The sequence below is a fragment of the Barbatula barbatula genome (genome assembly GCF_947034865.1).
Source record: "Barbatula barbatula genome assembly, chromosome: 12".
Lineage (NCBI taxonomy): Eukaryota > Metazoa > Chordata > Actinopteri > Cypriniformes > Nemacheilidae > Barbatula > Barbatula barbatula.
This window is the reverse complement of record NC_136775.1, coordinates 18,651,457-18,667,056: the sequence shown is the minus strand read 5'-3', so window position 1 is coordinate 18,667,056 and position 15,600 is coordinate 18,651,457. Positions and strand designations below refer to the sequence as shown.

General features: G+C 46.1%; 1 protein-coding gene across 1 annotated transcript; it reads left to right on the top strand.

The window, feature by feature from the left end:
- Positions 1–7,941: 7,941 nt before the first annotated feature.
- Positions 7,942–13,956, top strand: LOC306901096 (NACHT, LRR and PYD domains-containing protein 3-like). Its single transcript, XM_079468606.1, has 6 exons — positions 7,942–8,081; positions 8,969–9,050; positions 10,426–10,533; positions 10,800–10,851; positions 10,999–11,218; positions 11,310–13,956. Exons 2-6 carry the CDS (start codon positions 8,989–8,991, stop codon positions 12,074–12,076), a joined length of 1,209 nt encoding a protein of 402 aa, XP_079324732.1. The 5' UTR covers positions 7,942–8,081; positions 8,969–8,988; the 3' UTR covers positions 12,077–13,956.
- The last annotated feature ends 1,644 nt before the right edge of the window (positions 13,957–15,600 follow it).

Sequence of the window (15,600 nt, the reverse complement as noted above, 5' to 3'; positions counted from 1 at the left end):
GTTCATTTTTTACATTGTAAATTATTTTTAGACTTTTGTTATGTACTTTATACTGCATGTGTGTGTACACTGTGCTCACTGTCACAGCCTGTCATGGCCAGGGAGCCTCCAGAGATCAGTTCATGGCCTGAGCCTCCAAAGCCCGCTTTTTGCACAGAGACTCTTTGGTCAATAGCTGCATCAGCTCCAGTCAGGACCCAATCTACTACAGCTCTGCCCTGATGTAAGGAGTCCACACTCCTACCTGCTTTATTTTAGTACACACTAAAGTCAACTTCACCATGGTCCACAGCCACACCAGCGCTCCCTTAGTCACATGTTTGTCAAGGACTGTGGGCACCTGACTCTATCATGTCCCTTGGACCACTCCGCCCCTGAACTTATGTTACATTTACATTTAGGCATTTGGTAGACACTTTTATACAAAGCAACTTACATTGCACTATCCTATACATTTTGTACAAGCATATAGTGGGAGAAAACAGCTAAACCAGCATAAGTGTAACAGGTGTACATTTAAAAACTAATATTTTGTGATTCCACTTGCCATGACCATATATGGATTTCCTGTGAATAGCTGTCATCCACGCTGATTTGGGGAGTTAGCACAATTAGCTTCCTCCCAGTCTGCATGTGATCTGGCAGCGGTAAGTCGCAGATATTTTAGTAGTGACTCAATTAAATATAAAGTTCATAAAATCGATTGGTCTAACTCTAACTTTAAGTCCCCCTTTGATGTACACTTGTGTATGGTCGATAAAGTTTTATATTTAATTATTTCGCTCAACAAAATTGTATTTATATCTTTCTCAGCGTCGTGCATTGCTGCTGCGCGCTGCTCATTGCTGCACAAATCCTCCATTTGCCTGTTTGTTTTATTCAGGTACATTATATATTGTATTGTGTTCTTAAAAACATGTATTTTTGTAAAGTATAAGTCCCAGTCTGCATGTGATCTGGCAGCGCGTCGTGCATTGCTGCTGCGCGCTGCTCATTGCTGCACAAATCCTCCATTTGCCTGTTTGTTTTATTCAGATTCAATAAATGGAGACGTGATGACAAGAAGTTTGAGATCTAATTTATTACACAACGCAGAATAAACACCGCTACATAAGCTTGGCTGGTCATAGCTGGTTCCCTTTCGAGAGCGGTCACTTCGACATTGCGGAGACCGCATATGAAACTCCTCCTCTTTTTCACTTTTCCTGAAGTCCTATAGGATAACGCCAGTTAAAAAACTGGCCAATTGTCGCAAGACATGCACAGTATGCAAATACTGACGAATCTAGACAGTATAAATAAAGTGCATGAGACGACAATACCTCAGAATCTTCTTTTTCACGCTGCCATCGTTGAAGACGCAACTGGATACTTCTTCACCGCATCCGATGGCTTCTTTCTGTCGTCTCTGCGCGGGCCCCATCGGCCCGCAGGATACTCACGAGCACTGCATTGCCTGCCTGGGCCTTGCCCATGCGGAGGATGCACTCTGCGAGTCCGATTGCGCGCACTGTGCTGACCTGCCGGCGCGTGTTTTGAGGACTCGCAGGAACATTGCTCGTGGACTCTTAGGGTCGAGGCTCACCGCCGCCAACGAGCCGCTGGTGAGTCCACCCACTCCACGAGGTGGCGGCGACGGCCCGGCTCCGGGCCCCCGTCCTCTGCCGTCACCTCATTCCCCAGTCCTCTTCGTCGACGAGGTGCTTCGTCCTCCGCCTTCCATCGCGGACGCCGTTTCCTTCGGCGTCGAGGAGGACGATGACTCCATGTCCATATCAGCTTCGGACAAGGACTGGGCAGGATCGGAGCGTGATCGTCCCGATCCGGAGAGCACCCCGGACCTCCACGAGGAGTTCGTCAGGGTTCTCGAAAAAAGCTGTAAGCGAGCTCGACATCACCTGGGATCCACCTGAGATGCCGGCGAAGAGTAAGCTCGACTCCTGGTACTTTCAGGCGAGTCGCCGCCAGGCCACGTCGAAAAGGAGTTCGCCGTTCTTCCCAGATGTCCACGAGCACGTGGTGAAGACGTGGTCAGCACCTCAGTCGGCGCGCGTCCACGCTGCTACGCCGGCCATGTTTGCCCACGTGGTCGGGGCCGAGGCCCACGGTTACGTGCCCATGCCACCCGTCGAGGAGACCCTCGCCGCTCATTTGTGCCCTTCCGCCACCTCACTGGGCTCGGACCCAGGCCTGCCCTCGAAGCCGTGCAGGTTTACCGCCCATCTCGCTGGTAAGGCATACGCGTCCGCTGGCGAGGCCGCCTCCGCCTTGCACACTATGGCGGTGCTGCAGGTGTTCCAGGCAAAGATCCTTCAGTCGCTGGATAGCGGCAGCCTGGAGACGGACGCTACACGGGATCTGAGGGCAGCGACCGACTTCGCGCTGATGGCTACGAAACGCACCGCCCAGGCTATCGGCAGATCTATGGGGTTTATGGTCGTCCTCCACCGTCATCTGTGGCTTACGCTGGCGGATCTAAAGGACGCCGATCGTAAGTCCCTGCTCAACGCGCCGATCACTCCCTCCGGCCTCTTTGGTGACGTCGTGGAGTCGGTAGTAGAGCGTTTTGGTGAGGCGCAAAAGCGCGCCAAGGCCATGAGTCACGTGCTGCCTCGACGCTCTTACCAACCGTCTCCGAGAGCCCGCTCTTCATCCGCGCCTCACTCCTCGCAGAGACCCGCCAAACAGCACGCGGCTCCCGCACCGGCTAGTCGAGGTCGCGAACCGGACGTCCGTCCTAAACAATGGGCGGGCCCAGCAAAGAAGAGGTACGGGCCGAAGAGGGGTCCACGCCACGACGGACCTGGGAAGAGGAGGAGAGAGTCTGTGAGCGTGCCGGCGGACCCAAAGCGCCGCTGTTTGCAACAGTTTTCCCCCGCGGTTGCGGGCGATTATTGCAATGTTGTAAGTGTTGTTTGTGTGAATGCAATAAAAACACATACCTGTTCACAGAAGGAGCTTTTTCCCCCTCACACACACAATGCTGCGTCCCTTGCCCTGCCACGGTGCAGCGTGAAGCCGCAGCTAGTCACAACTATAACCAGCATTCCCTCGTCCACGGACGCTCCCGTGGACGAGGGACCGCTGGAGTCTCACGCGCGAGATATTTTCCCGCCAGTGCATTTAGCCTCGCTGGGCCAGCGCGCTACCCTAAACGGTCCGATGACGGTAACCCCCGATCAGATTCGGCCGTTATGTCTGTTTCTGGACGCGTGGAAAGCCATCCCAGGCATCTCTCTTTGGCTGCTAAACGTGATAGAACACGGGTACTCCCTGCAGTTCAGGCGCAGACCTCCCCACTTCAGCGGTGTGGTCCCGTCGCTTACGTCAGCGCAAAACGCACCTGTGCTAAGGCAGGAAATCCGCAGCCTGCTCGCGAAGGGAGCGATCGAGCGTGTCCCCCCGAACGAGCTGGAAAGCGGGTTTTACAGCCGGTATTTTGTAGTGCCCAAGAGAGATGGTGGTCTGCGTCCGATTCTGGACTTGAGACCCGTCAACCGAGCGCTTCACAAGCGAGCGTTCAGAATGACAACTCTAAAACAGATCCTGGCACAAGTGCGTCCCGGGGACTGGTTTGTTTCCGTAGATCTGAAGGATGCGTACTTCCATGTTCAGATAAACAAGCGCCACCGAAGGTTCCTGCGATTCGCATTCGAGGATTCAGCGTACCAATTTGCCGTCCTCCCATTCGGGCTGGCATTAGCTCCGCGCACATTCTCGAAGTGCGTGGACGCGGCGCTTTCCCCTCTCAGAGCGAGCGGAATGCGCATTCTCAATTATCTGGACGATTGGCTGATTTTAGCCCACTCTCGGAAGGCGCTAATCGGTCACACGCAGATGCTGCTTGGTCACTTGGCATCCCTGGGGCTGCGCGTGAACATGCAGAAGAGCAAACTCACGCCGAGTCAGTCTATAACGTATCTGGGGGTATGTTTCGACTCAGTGGAGATGCGCGCTCGTCTCTCCCTAGAGAGGACGGAGTCCATCTCTTCAGCTCTACATTTGCTCAGGCTGGGCCGGTCTGTTCCCCTGAGGGAGTTCCAGAGGCTTTTGGGTCTCATGGCATCGGCGTCGGCGGTCTGCCACCTAGGTCTTCTGCACATGCGACCGCTTCAGTTCTGGCTGAAGGCTCGGGTTCCATGGAGAGCATGGTCCTCGGGCCAGGCGCGAGTCCCGGTTACACGCCGCTGCCTCGACGCCCTGAGTCCATGGCGCGACCCGAGCATGTTCAGTCGGGGAGTTCCCCTGGGGCTGGTGACGAGACGCACAGTCGTTACGACGGATGCATCGTCCTCGGGATGGGGCGCGGTGTGCGAGGGCATGCCGGCATCCGGCCTTTGGTCACAGTCTCTGAGGAAATGGCACATAAATCGCTTGGAACTAAAGGCGGTGTCTCTAGCTCTTCATACTTTCCAGTCGAGGCTGGAGCAGAAACATGTTCTGATTCGCACCGACAACATGTCCGTGGTTTCGTACATAAATCGCCAGGGAGGGATCCGTTCCGGAGCTCTTTTCAAACAGGCGGCGGGTCTCCTACTGTGGGCGGATCGGCATATACTCTCTATCAGAGCAGCGCATATCCCCGGTCATCTGAACCGCGGAGCGGACATGCTTTCGAGGGAGGGTCTTCAGCACGGGGAATGGAGGCTTCATCCCGACACAGTCCTGTTAATTTGGGAACGCTTCGGGAAAGCGGAGGTGGATCTATTCGCGACAAGCGAGAACGCACACTGCCCGTTGTATTTCTCGCTGATCCACTCCCCTATGGGGAGCGACGCGCTGACGGGGCGTTGGCCGGCCGTTCGGCTTTACGCGTTTCCTCCGGTGAAGATTTTACCCCTAGTGCTGTGCAAAGTCAGAGAGGAGACGGCGTCGGTGATTCTCGTCGCTCCGTTCTGGCCGAATCAACCATGGTTCCCGGACCTGAGGGAGTTGTTGACGGCACCGCCGTGGCGGATTCCCCTCAGGAGAGACCTGTTGTCCCAAGTGAACGGCACGATTTGGCACCCCAGACCGGAGTTGTGGAACCTTCATGCCTGGCCGCTTCGGGGATTCTAACTGCACTCCCTCAGCGTGTGCTGGATACTATTTCGGAGTCTCGCGCGCCGTCTACCAGACGTTTATACGCTCTAAAATGGGGGGTGTTTGCTAAATGGTGCAGCAGCAACAATATCGACCCGGCGTCTTGCCCCGTGTCTGATATTTTGTCTTTCCTGCAGCACAGGCTGGACAGCGGCGGCCTCCCGTCAACGCTGAAGGTTTACGTAGCGGCCATCGCCTCGTTTCGTTCCCCGGTTGATGGGCAATCGATTGGTAGGCACATGCTGGTGGTCAGATTCCTCAGAGGAGCGAGGAGACTTTTCCCCCCGCGAACCCCTTCGGTGCCACCTTGGGACTTAACACTGGTGTTGAAGGCTCTCTCTTCTCCACCCTTTGAGCCTTTGGACGCGGCTTCGGTAAGAGAGCTCACTCTAAAAACCGTTCTCCTTCTCGCCCTTGCTTCGGCTAAGCGCATAGGGGATTTGCAAGCGCTCTCAGTCGGCGCTGATTTCATTCGTTTTGGGCCAGGCGACTGCAGCGTCACTCTCCGGCCAAAATCGGGTTATGTGCCAAAGTCCATGTCTACCCCTTTTAGAGCTCAGGTCATTTCCTTGCCCGCCTTGTCTTCCGAGTCGTCAGACTCACAGGATGCTGACGCTCAGAGAGCGGTATGCCCGGTAAGGGTATTGCGGGCTTACATAGATCGCACGGCCGGGTTTCGGCAGTCGGAGCAGCTCTTTATTTGTTTTGGTGGGGGTACTAAAGGCCGGGCTGTCTCAAAACAGAGGCTCTCTCACTGGGTAGTGGACGCTATTACCTTGGCGTACGAAAGCCAGGGTCAGAACTGCCCCTTCGGTATCAGAGCTCATTCGACTAGGGCTATCGCCTCTTCGTGGGCCTGGTCTAGGGGCACATCTATTCAGGACATATGCTGTGCAGCTGGCTGGTCTTCTCAGAATACTTTCGCCAGGTTCTACAGATTGGATGTGTCCTCGTTGGCTTCTCAAGTCCTCTCGGTGAGTGCTGATTAAGCTTATCTTCTACCTTGTAAATGTATTGTGCTACACAGTTGTTGCCGCATTGCTGTTTACACTGTGCTTGGTGTACTTATGTTCGTTATTATATCGCCCGGGTTTCCGTGCTGGTTCTACTGCTGTGGTGTCTGCCCTGTTCAGCGCAGCCCGCTGCATTCGTTGGGTTTGGATATGCAAATTCGACAAAAGACCAATCTAGCAGTTCATTGGCGTGCTCAGTGATCTAGCAGCTCATAGGCCGGTTTCAGCCAATCAGCGGTTAACGCTTGGGGCAACCTCGCGAATGGTTGGTTTGTCTGCTCCGCATACTGTGTACGTGTTATCCCAGTTATCGGGCTGTTTTTGCTAGCTCTCACGGCGGGATTGTACTACCGTTCCATATGCGGTCTCCGCAATGTCGAAGTGACCGCTCTCGAAAGGGAACGTCTCGGTTACTTTCGTAACCTCGGTTCCCTGAGAAGCGGGAACGAGACATTGCGGAGAACGCCGTGTTCGCGGCTTATCTCTGGTCAAGCGTTCTATCGTAGATTCTGAGGTATTGTCGTCTCATGCACTTTATTTATACTGTCTAGATTCGTCAGTATTTGCATACTGTGCATGTCTTGCGACAATTGGCCAGTTTTTTAACTGGCGTTATCCTATAGGACTTCAGGAAAAGTGAAAAAGAGGAGGAGTTTCATATGCGGTCTCCGCAATGTCTCGTTCCCGCTTCTCAGGGAACCGAGGTTACGAAAGTAACCGAGACGTTTAGGATGGAAGTACGCCACAGTAGTACAGAACTAAAAACTTAAGTCTTTAATCACCACTGCAATCTTCATAGTGGCATCATACCGCAAGCAAAACGAGAAGTGCCCGGTTGCAAGAAACCCCTTAGGGTAAGGAAACCCTTTGAGGGGTTTCTTGCAACCGAGCCCAGCCACTAGTTGGCTTTAACCATGGTCATACTCTGAGCAATAGTAAACCTGCCAATGGAGATCTGAAATACTTAAGACTGGAGCAATAGTTTCTATGTGCCTGTGTTTATGTTTGCTGTATTGTGGTTGCCGAAGGTTATATAAATGATATAGTCCTACATGAATACTGATAACTGATTGATAATATTTCAATAATAACCGTTTGGCCATTGTTATTATTATTATATAAATGTTTATTATTAGTAAATGTTTACTAGGCCTATGTAAAAATACACATGGCAATGTGTTTGTGTGAATGACCAAAGTGTCCTGGAAAAAGTACATTTAACATTTTACTATCTTTTAAATTGCCTTATGTCGATAAATCAGTAAATCTTGAAAAGTATTAAGTCAAGTTTATTTCTATTGTACCTATTTAATAATGTCGCATTTTTTCTAAGGAGCTGTAGAGAAAACACATTGTGAAACAAACAGACAACAAATCTAGTTATACAAATAATAATAATAATAATAGCTATATAGAAAAAATATAACATTAATAAGCAAAAGTTGCATATCTCCATTGGAGGCAAGTGCGTCTGACGATTGGTTTCCGTTTCTAAAGGAACATACAAGAAAAATGAGAGACTTAAAATATTGAAAAATATTTATTGCGACGAAGTACGGGATTTGATTGTACGTTAAGAGGTATTAATTGTTAAGAGTGATTTAGAAAGACTGAACTGAGATTGTGTCGACCGAGAAGTTTTAAAGAGGCTAATGCGGCAAAGACTTCTGACAGGTGTTGCACTTATATTTATTTTATACGTAGCCTATTTATTTGTTTATATTACATGGCGCTCTGGAATAATTGTTTCTGATGGGCGTAGCCACGACGTTACAATGCATTTTATTCCCTAGATAATAATATATTCATAATGATATTATACGCATCTTGCCCCGTGTGGGAGCCATAACACATTATGTTCAGACGTTCTGGCTCCATGGCTTTCTCCAGAGAAGTTCCCCTGCCGGTTTAAAAATAAACACGACATACCTACCTACAGGTTTCTATGAAAGCGAAAGTATCCAAATCAACCCGCGCAATCGTTCGGTAAGTAAGTATTATTCGGTAAGCCTATTGTATTATTTGCAGTATGTGTGTGTGTTTAGCGTTTTAGAAATTGATTATGATTAAAGAAATTAAGATGTATTTCTAAAATGAGTTCCCCCGGACAAAGTGATGGTTTTAAAAGCAGTCCAGCTGAATGCATTCACTTCAAACTGTATGAAAAATATACATTCAAATCCCCCTGCATGCATGATAGCAATGACCACCGGCGGTGCTCCGACAGCTTAGGGCTGGCGGCAAATAGAAGTCTTGCGGATATTTTTTGCTATCTGGGATGTAGGCTATGTAGTCAATAACTTAAAACTCATATTTGTTCATTAAATCCTTCATCATTCATCCATTTAAAAAATGCATTTTTGTTATTAAATAAAATGTTAGTTATGTAAAGAAAAAAACATTTCACATTTCACTGGAGTGTTCAAAAACATATCGATAGTAGGCTACATAGATTCCGTGTTTAACAGTTCCGGCTTGGAGCACAAAATCGGCGTTTTCTTGTTTATTGATGAAAATATTTTAAGAGCACATTTCCATAGCATTTGTATAAAAATGGATATATTCAAATAAATGAGCTTTATTCTTGCTGCTCTAAAGGGAGTTGGCTAATCCAACCGGTTAATCCACGTGAAGCGAAAGTATTCATTTTCACAATTGTTTGGTAAATTAATTTGGGTAATTAAGTACATTATGTATGTGTGTAGCCTACAGTATGTATATGTACAGTATGTATCATGCTTGTATGTCTGTGTTCAGTGTTCAAGTAACTGATCATGATTAAGATTTTGTTATATATCACCAGGAAGTTACATAGGGTTTAAGACCATTAATAAACAGTAGATTTTTCTCTCTTTGAAATGTATTTTTTTCAGGAATTAACATCGTTAGTTTGATGATGGATTCCTCAGAAGAAAGTGATCGATCTAGTCCGGAGGAGGGCGTTCACTTCAAACTGTAAGAAACCCCAAAATATATATACTTTAAAGTCCCTCTGTAGTCGATCATTTATATTTAAATCTCATTGTTCAGTATCTAAATAGCGTAATGTATGTAAAAACGTATACTGTATTTCTTCATAGGCAGTTAGGGTGTTTTAACATACAGATTGTTTTAAATTAAACAAACCCAGTTCACCCAAAGTAAGGTCATAATAATGTTGGTAACCCGAAGGTAAGTGGGTTCCCTTTCTGTCGGTCTCTTGACGCTGTGTCGAGACTGACAGAATGGGGTTTGAATCAGAAGCTTCATAGAGCAAATTCTCCTGCAGCGTGCATATGTCTCCAGGCATGTCTCGCCACTGTAGTCTTTGGTGCGACCGCTACATCATCGAACCGGACAGGCACGATACCTGCGTCACATGTCTGCCAGCATGCTGAAGTAGCGTTCCTGGTAACAGTATTGTTGTCACAGCTGGCCGTGTTCATTTTGGACATTGTTTACTTCCTGCCCGACAGCGGCTAACAAACCGGCTGCGGCAGCGAGCGGTGGTGGTGATATGGGAGTCCCGGTGGGCGTAACTCTGTCACAGCATTGCTGCAGACCGCACAGTCCCGTCACCCTCACTGAACATGTCTCCTATGGGCATCTCCAGACAGTCCTGTAGCGGATCCATGCCATGGCGTGCAAAGAAGGAGATTTCGGTTGCGACATCAGATGGCGATTTCCTGAAGGACTCCCTTCAGCTCCCGGCTACGGCCGGTCGAGCCCAGGACGAGGCCGACGTGGAGATGACAGCCATGCTTGCCTGGACCGGCGTGTTCCCAGCAGTTCACGGCCGGATTCCTTGTACCTGGACACGGAACATGGGGGAACCGTGTTTCCCGGCAGTGCATGATGAGCTCACGAAAACCGAGAACGCCTCCTGTGGCACGTTTGCGGCAGACGGGCTTGGTCGCCGTGACAGCCCTTAGCTGCTCCAGAGTAGAGGGAAATGTCGGTACCCCAGGTAGAGCATGCTCTTGTGGCACAGGTGTTTTTGTGTCCATGGACGTGCCACCTGGAGGCACCGACCAAGGTTCCCTTCCAAAGCTTGTTAGTCCTTGCCATCACTGTCGAGCATACCAGTACACCCTCCTCCCGTTAGTCTGGCCCTGCCTCCCTGTGCCTTTACGAAGGTCACGGAGGCTGCCCTCGCTCCCCCTGGGGTCTTGACGACTGACCTATCTTGGCTCACTCGTGGGATCTGTGGCCTACGCACAAGAACCTTGTGCCTGGCACCTTAACCGATTGGGCCTACGGGTCACCCTGGACAAGAGCATGCTCTCCCATGTCGGAGCACCTCTTTTCCTGTTATGGAACTAATGCATTTTTTCCCCTGTTTTACTATTAGATCTAAACAGAAGAGATCACACTCACCTTCATCATCACATCTGTCACTGAAGAGTGGCAAATCAATTTCTCAACCACTCAACTTCAGTAATGAAGCACTGATAGAAAGGTCTGGTATAATCAAACATTCTCTATTACAGTAAAGTTACAGTATTTCACACTTTTCAAACTGTATTCAACCAATTACCAAGCTTTCCAGTAGCTCAGTGGTAAGAGCAAGAGTTGTGGGTTCGATCAAAGAGATTGCAGATACCTATGTATAGGATAATGCAATGTAAGTCGCTTTGGATAAAGCGTCTGCCAAATGCATTAATGTAAATGTAAAATGTTAATTATCATTCAAGTGAATATAACACTTTCAACCTTTCTTAAAAGTAGTGCCTGTGCAGAGCAAGAGCATGGCAGCCAAAACAAATGCTACAGTTTGGTGAGTTTTTAATGGAAATATATTTTAGTTCCTTTAACCATATTGTGATATCTTTTAAAGCCCTTCGAGCTCCTAACAGGGTGTATTGTGGATATATCCCATTCTGTTGCTGGATTATGATATACTGTATGTAATCTTTTTTGACAGTTATCTAACGTACCAGACAGTCGATCTCAACTCCTTCATATTGTGGGCAACATGCGCACAGAGGAATTCAAAACCTTTAAAACAGACCTAAGTGAGCAATACCCAAAATGTTTGGGTAGTCATCCAGAGGAGCTCACAGTCAATGGTGTTGTTGAGAAATTAGTGGAAAGCTTTGGAGGAGAGGGAGCGTGGAGGATCACATTTTACTTTCTACAAAATGGTATGGATTTTTCTTTTTTTCACTTATTCATTCATTTTATCCCATGGGGTTAAAAACGATTCATTCCATTTACACATCTACTGTTATTTAGTTGATCCTCTTCAAAAATTCACTGAAGCCAATAAAGCAAACCTGAAGCACAAATGTCAGCAGATAAATGAAGGAAATTCATCATATGCTAAACAAAGTTTGTTGAATGAGATCTACACAGATCTTTACATTACTCAGAGTGCAAGTGGACATATAAATACTGAGCATGAGGTGTTAAGGAATGAGGTGATTTCACAAAGAAGAACTACACCAGAAACTCTGCAGGCATGCAACGACATCTTCAACACACTGCCGGGACAAAAAATGACAGTTAGAACAGTTTTGACAATGGGGATTGTTGGAATTGGAAAGAATGTGTCTGTGCGGAAGTTCATGTTAGACTGGACTGATGGGAAAGCAAACCAAGATATCGAAATCATCATTCATCTAACATTTCAGAACCTCAACCGGAGAAAGGGCAACTGTAGTCTCCAACAACTCATTCATCGATATGCTCCTGAACTAAAAGAAGCAGATGTTCAAAAAATGAAAGTGCTTTTTATTCTGGATGGATTAGATGTCTGCAAGTATCCTCTAGATTTCAATAACAACGAGCACTTCTCTGATATAAATGATGAAACATCTCTTGATGTGCTGCTTACAAACCTGAACAAGGGAAATCTGCTTCCTTCTGCTCTTCTCTGGATAACCACAAGACCATCATCAGCCAATCGGATTCCTCCTGAGTGTGTCCATCGAGTAACAGAGATTCGTGGATTCAATGACCGTCAGAAGGAAGAAGGAAGAATATTTCAGAAAGAAAATTAAAGACAAGAATCAGGCGAATGAAATCATCACTCACATCAAATCATGTCGAAGCCTCTACAATGTATAGACCATAAGCTCCCTTTAAGGGATCACTGAGTCTTTGAACTCGGCTTTGAGCTGTCTGGAAGACTGAGGAATTGTAGGATGTGGTGAAGGCACATCAAGGCGATGATAATGACCTTAACAGAGTTTCCATTCAGTGTCTGTAGAACAGCTGGAAGTATGTTGCGAATACTCGCTGTGAAGAACTGCTACACACTACGGGTCGCACTAAAGGATGCGGTCAGCACTTAAGAGGCTGCAAGTTGCGACAGGTCACCCTGGTTACCCAGTTTTAAAGGAAAGCTGCATAGTCTGGGTGAATCGGATAATGAGATATGGTGACATCTATGAGTCCTGGTGGTTATAAGCAGACTGATTTCAAGAGGAATCAGATCTCTGTTTGGTAATCAGATCTTGCTTCGGTAATCTTGTCTAGAACACCTGGGGAAATGCTATCTGTTAGCATTTCCATTCATCACAATGGTCGCCAGGCTGGCACAGAAAACAAACAATAATCATTTTTTCTCTGCGAAATCTATTCGATCATAAAAAGTTCACAATTGAGCCAAAAGGGGAGGTGGCTTGTGTATCTAACTTCAGTTACATTATACATTAGCCTATGTGCTGAAGATTCAGCCCTTATCCAATAATGCTATGTCACCAGGAAAGGTCACAACTAATTTAATTCTGGGTTTAAGTAAATCTTGAAATGGGGCGTTCTGGTGATAGAATGAGTCCTGTTTGGATAGCCGGTGTCCTCGAATTTAATCCGCTCATGGAGGCATAGCTTGGGCAAGGGGCCATAGTCAGCAATACATGCAAATGGTTGCCCCCACCCTTCAAGATTGCAATTTACAATCCATGACACGGGGAGGGTCTCAGTCTCCGTTTTTATGAAACCGTAAAAATTGCCGGAAATCTCAGTAAAATTGTGTAATGTGTTAGCGGACAAAACAAGTAAATGCAAGTCATAAATATAAAAACAAAAGAAAACATCAATATCACTAACGTTTAATTTTTTGAAATATTTCAAAATCTGTGTGGGGCTGTAGTTTTACTACAAAAGACCCTCATAATTGAGAATTTTGTTTAATGTTTTTTTAACTGATAGTACATGATAGTACAAACTGGACAGATGAATCAAGAGAAAAATACATTGTTCTTCTGTTTTGGCCGGTTTTGACCTGCCTGTAAATTTGCTCCCCCAGCACAGGAAACAAACTCAATAAAGAAGCCCACAAATCTTGAACCTAACGCTGTGTTCGGCCGTTGTGTGTCACATAACAATTTATATTTGAACATAACAATTTATATTTGAATTTACTTTTGTCACAGTGTTTGTTAGACTCTCAATCAGAATCAGCTTGGACTAAAATATGGTGAAAAGCTATTTTATCCCTACCTGGGATAAAACCTGTATAACCGGTTCCAAAACTGTATAAATGTCTTTGTTTGGTTGAACACATGGAAAGATATTTGGAAGAATGCTAGCGAATGACAATTCTGGGACAGAAGAGGAACATATGAGGAACAAAAATAAAATGGTAGTCAAAGGTTTGCCAACTGTTGGCTCTACTAAATTCCTCAAAATATCTGCTTTTGTGTTCAACAACTTGAGGGTGAGAATTCATGACAGAAATTTGTAGGTTGAGTATATAAAAAGCACTTGTTTTATTTCCATTGTACCGTTGTAAACCAACTGTTTAGCTTGTTAACCAAATGTTTATATGCTCTACTTCTAAGTCGCTTTGGATACAAGCATCTGCAAATAAATAAATGTAATTTAATGTCATGTATTTTAGAATTTTTACATGCAATAAAGAGGATACAGAAATGTCCCATCCTTTCTTTACTTATTTTGGGTAATAGTGGTATTTTGGGAAATCTATTTCTGAAGAGAAACAAATCCTACAAATTATGGTCGATGCTAATGTCTTAAATGTTTTAAAGGCAGTAGTTTAAAGCTATGATTTAATGCACGCTTACCTCGAACAGACGTTTACTGATACTGAACGCGTTCTTCTTTTATGGCAGGCTAGCTGTGTCAAGCGGACATACCGCCCCCTACTGTCCCTGTTTGTTTATATATCTGATCTGAGTTATATATGAAAAACGTGTGTGCTTGCTGTTGCGAAAGAGAACAGGTTAAGGTTGCAACCATTTGACATCACGGATTCTGACGCAAGAAAAAGGCGGCCTCCAAGTAAATATATTTTTTAAAAAGTTTATGAATACTGTGACATTTACACTTGTTTTTTTATTTCACAATAATAAAGTCAATGCCATTGTTCAGAGACTCTTAACACTTATTGCATTACATATTAAATGGGTTTACCTAAAAATCTAAAAGATTTCAGAAACAATTTCCCAATTCGCCTTACACTAACAGACCTGGGCTGGGTTTCCCGAAACCTTCGTATCACTACGTTGTTCTTAAGAATATCACTACCACACGTATGGTAACTTAAGAATGAATTAGCGCTAAGAAGGTTTTGGGAGACCCAGCCCTATTCTATTGTGCTAATAAATCATTTGAAGGTGGTGTATTGAAACTTTGCTCTTTGCAAACTGCGACAACTTCGTTGCAGAAAAGATACACAGCTTTGCATTCACAAAACTAGGCAGGATGAATGCATAGTTATCTTTCCATTCCTCTTTGTATGCCCTATTTTCGCTGTCAACTTTCCTCTTTGAATACTTGTGATAGCATCCTCCTTAAAATATACCACGAATGCCCTGTTCCAACAATCTGGAGTCTGTGAGCAAATAGAGCCTCTCAGTTTAAGTAATTGTGTTGGAATTGACATTATACACACACCAGGCTGTTGCCCAAGCTGAACCCTTTCAAGATTGCAGTCTGCTCACTTGTATATTGTTGGTCTGCACCTCACTATGAGTTGACAGCGTGAATGTAGGTGTGTCGTATTGCAAAACATACTTAATTCACAGGGGGATACTTTTTTCAGAGGCTGAATGCAGGGTGGGTTTAATACATTTGCTTTGCCCCCTACTGAGGTACCACTGACTACCAGCCCTGTATTTGAGGTGTACAGATGAGGCATTAATTTGGAGAACTCAATTTATTTGAAATGTAATGATGAATTGGTGTGGATTACACTTTGTGCTATATGCTACTGTGTGTAGGCCTATTAAGCTCTGGCTGTGTCTGGCTCCAACTTTTGTTTATTGTCTTCAGTCATTTTGCAGCTGACAGGTTTTGGAATAAAATTGATCAGACAACAAGAACTTCCTGTAATTATTATTATTATTAAATTCTACAAACTTACTAAAGAACTGTTACCGTGCATATGTGATATCACAGATTATACATTATCAACTGGGTGAGGGGGGTGACATCCTGGAGGCTGGCGCAGGAAACATGGGCTAGGACGGCTGCCGCCTTCAGGACGGTACTCCCGGCACCGGAGATCAGAGGAGCCATGGATACTGGTCGCTCAGGAGGCCTGTAGAGTGGTCGTCCT

Coding starts and splice junctions, on each gene's coding strand:
- LOC306901096 (XM_079468606.1), top strand. CDS start 8,989: ATGATGGATTCCTCAGAAGAAAGTGATCGATCTAGTCCGGAGGAGGGC. Junction 9,051..10,425: donor GAGGGCGTTCACTTCAAACT/GTAAGAAACCCC, acceptor TTTTACTATTAG/ATCTAAACAGAAGAGATCAC. Junction 10,852..10,998: donor AAAACAAATGCTACAGTTTG/GTGAGTTTTTAA, acceptor CTTTTTTGACAG/TTATCTAACGTACCAGACAG.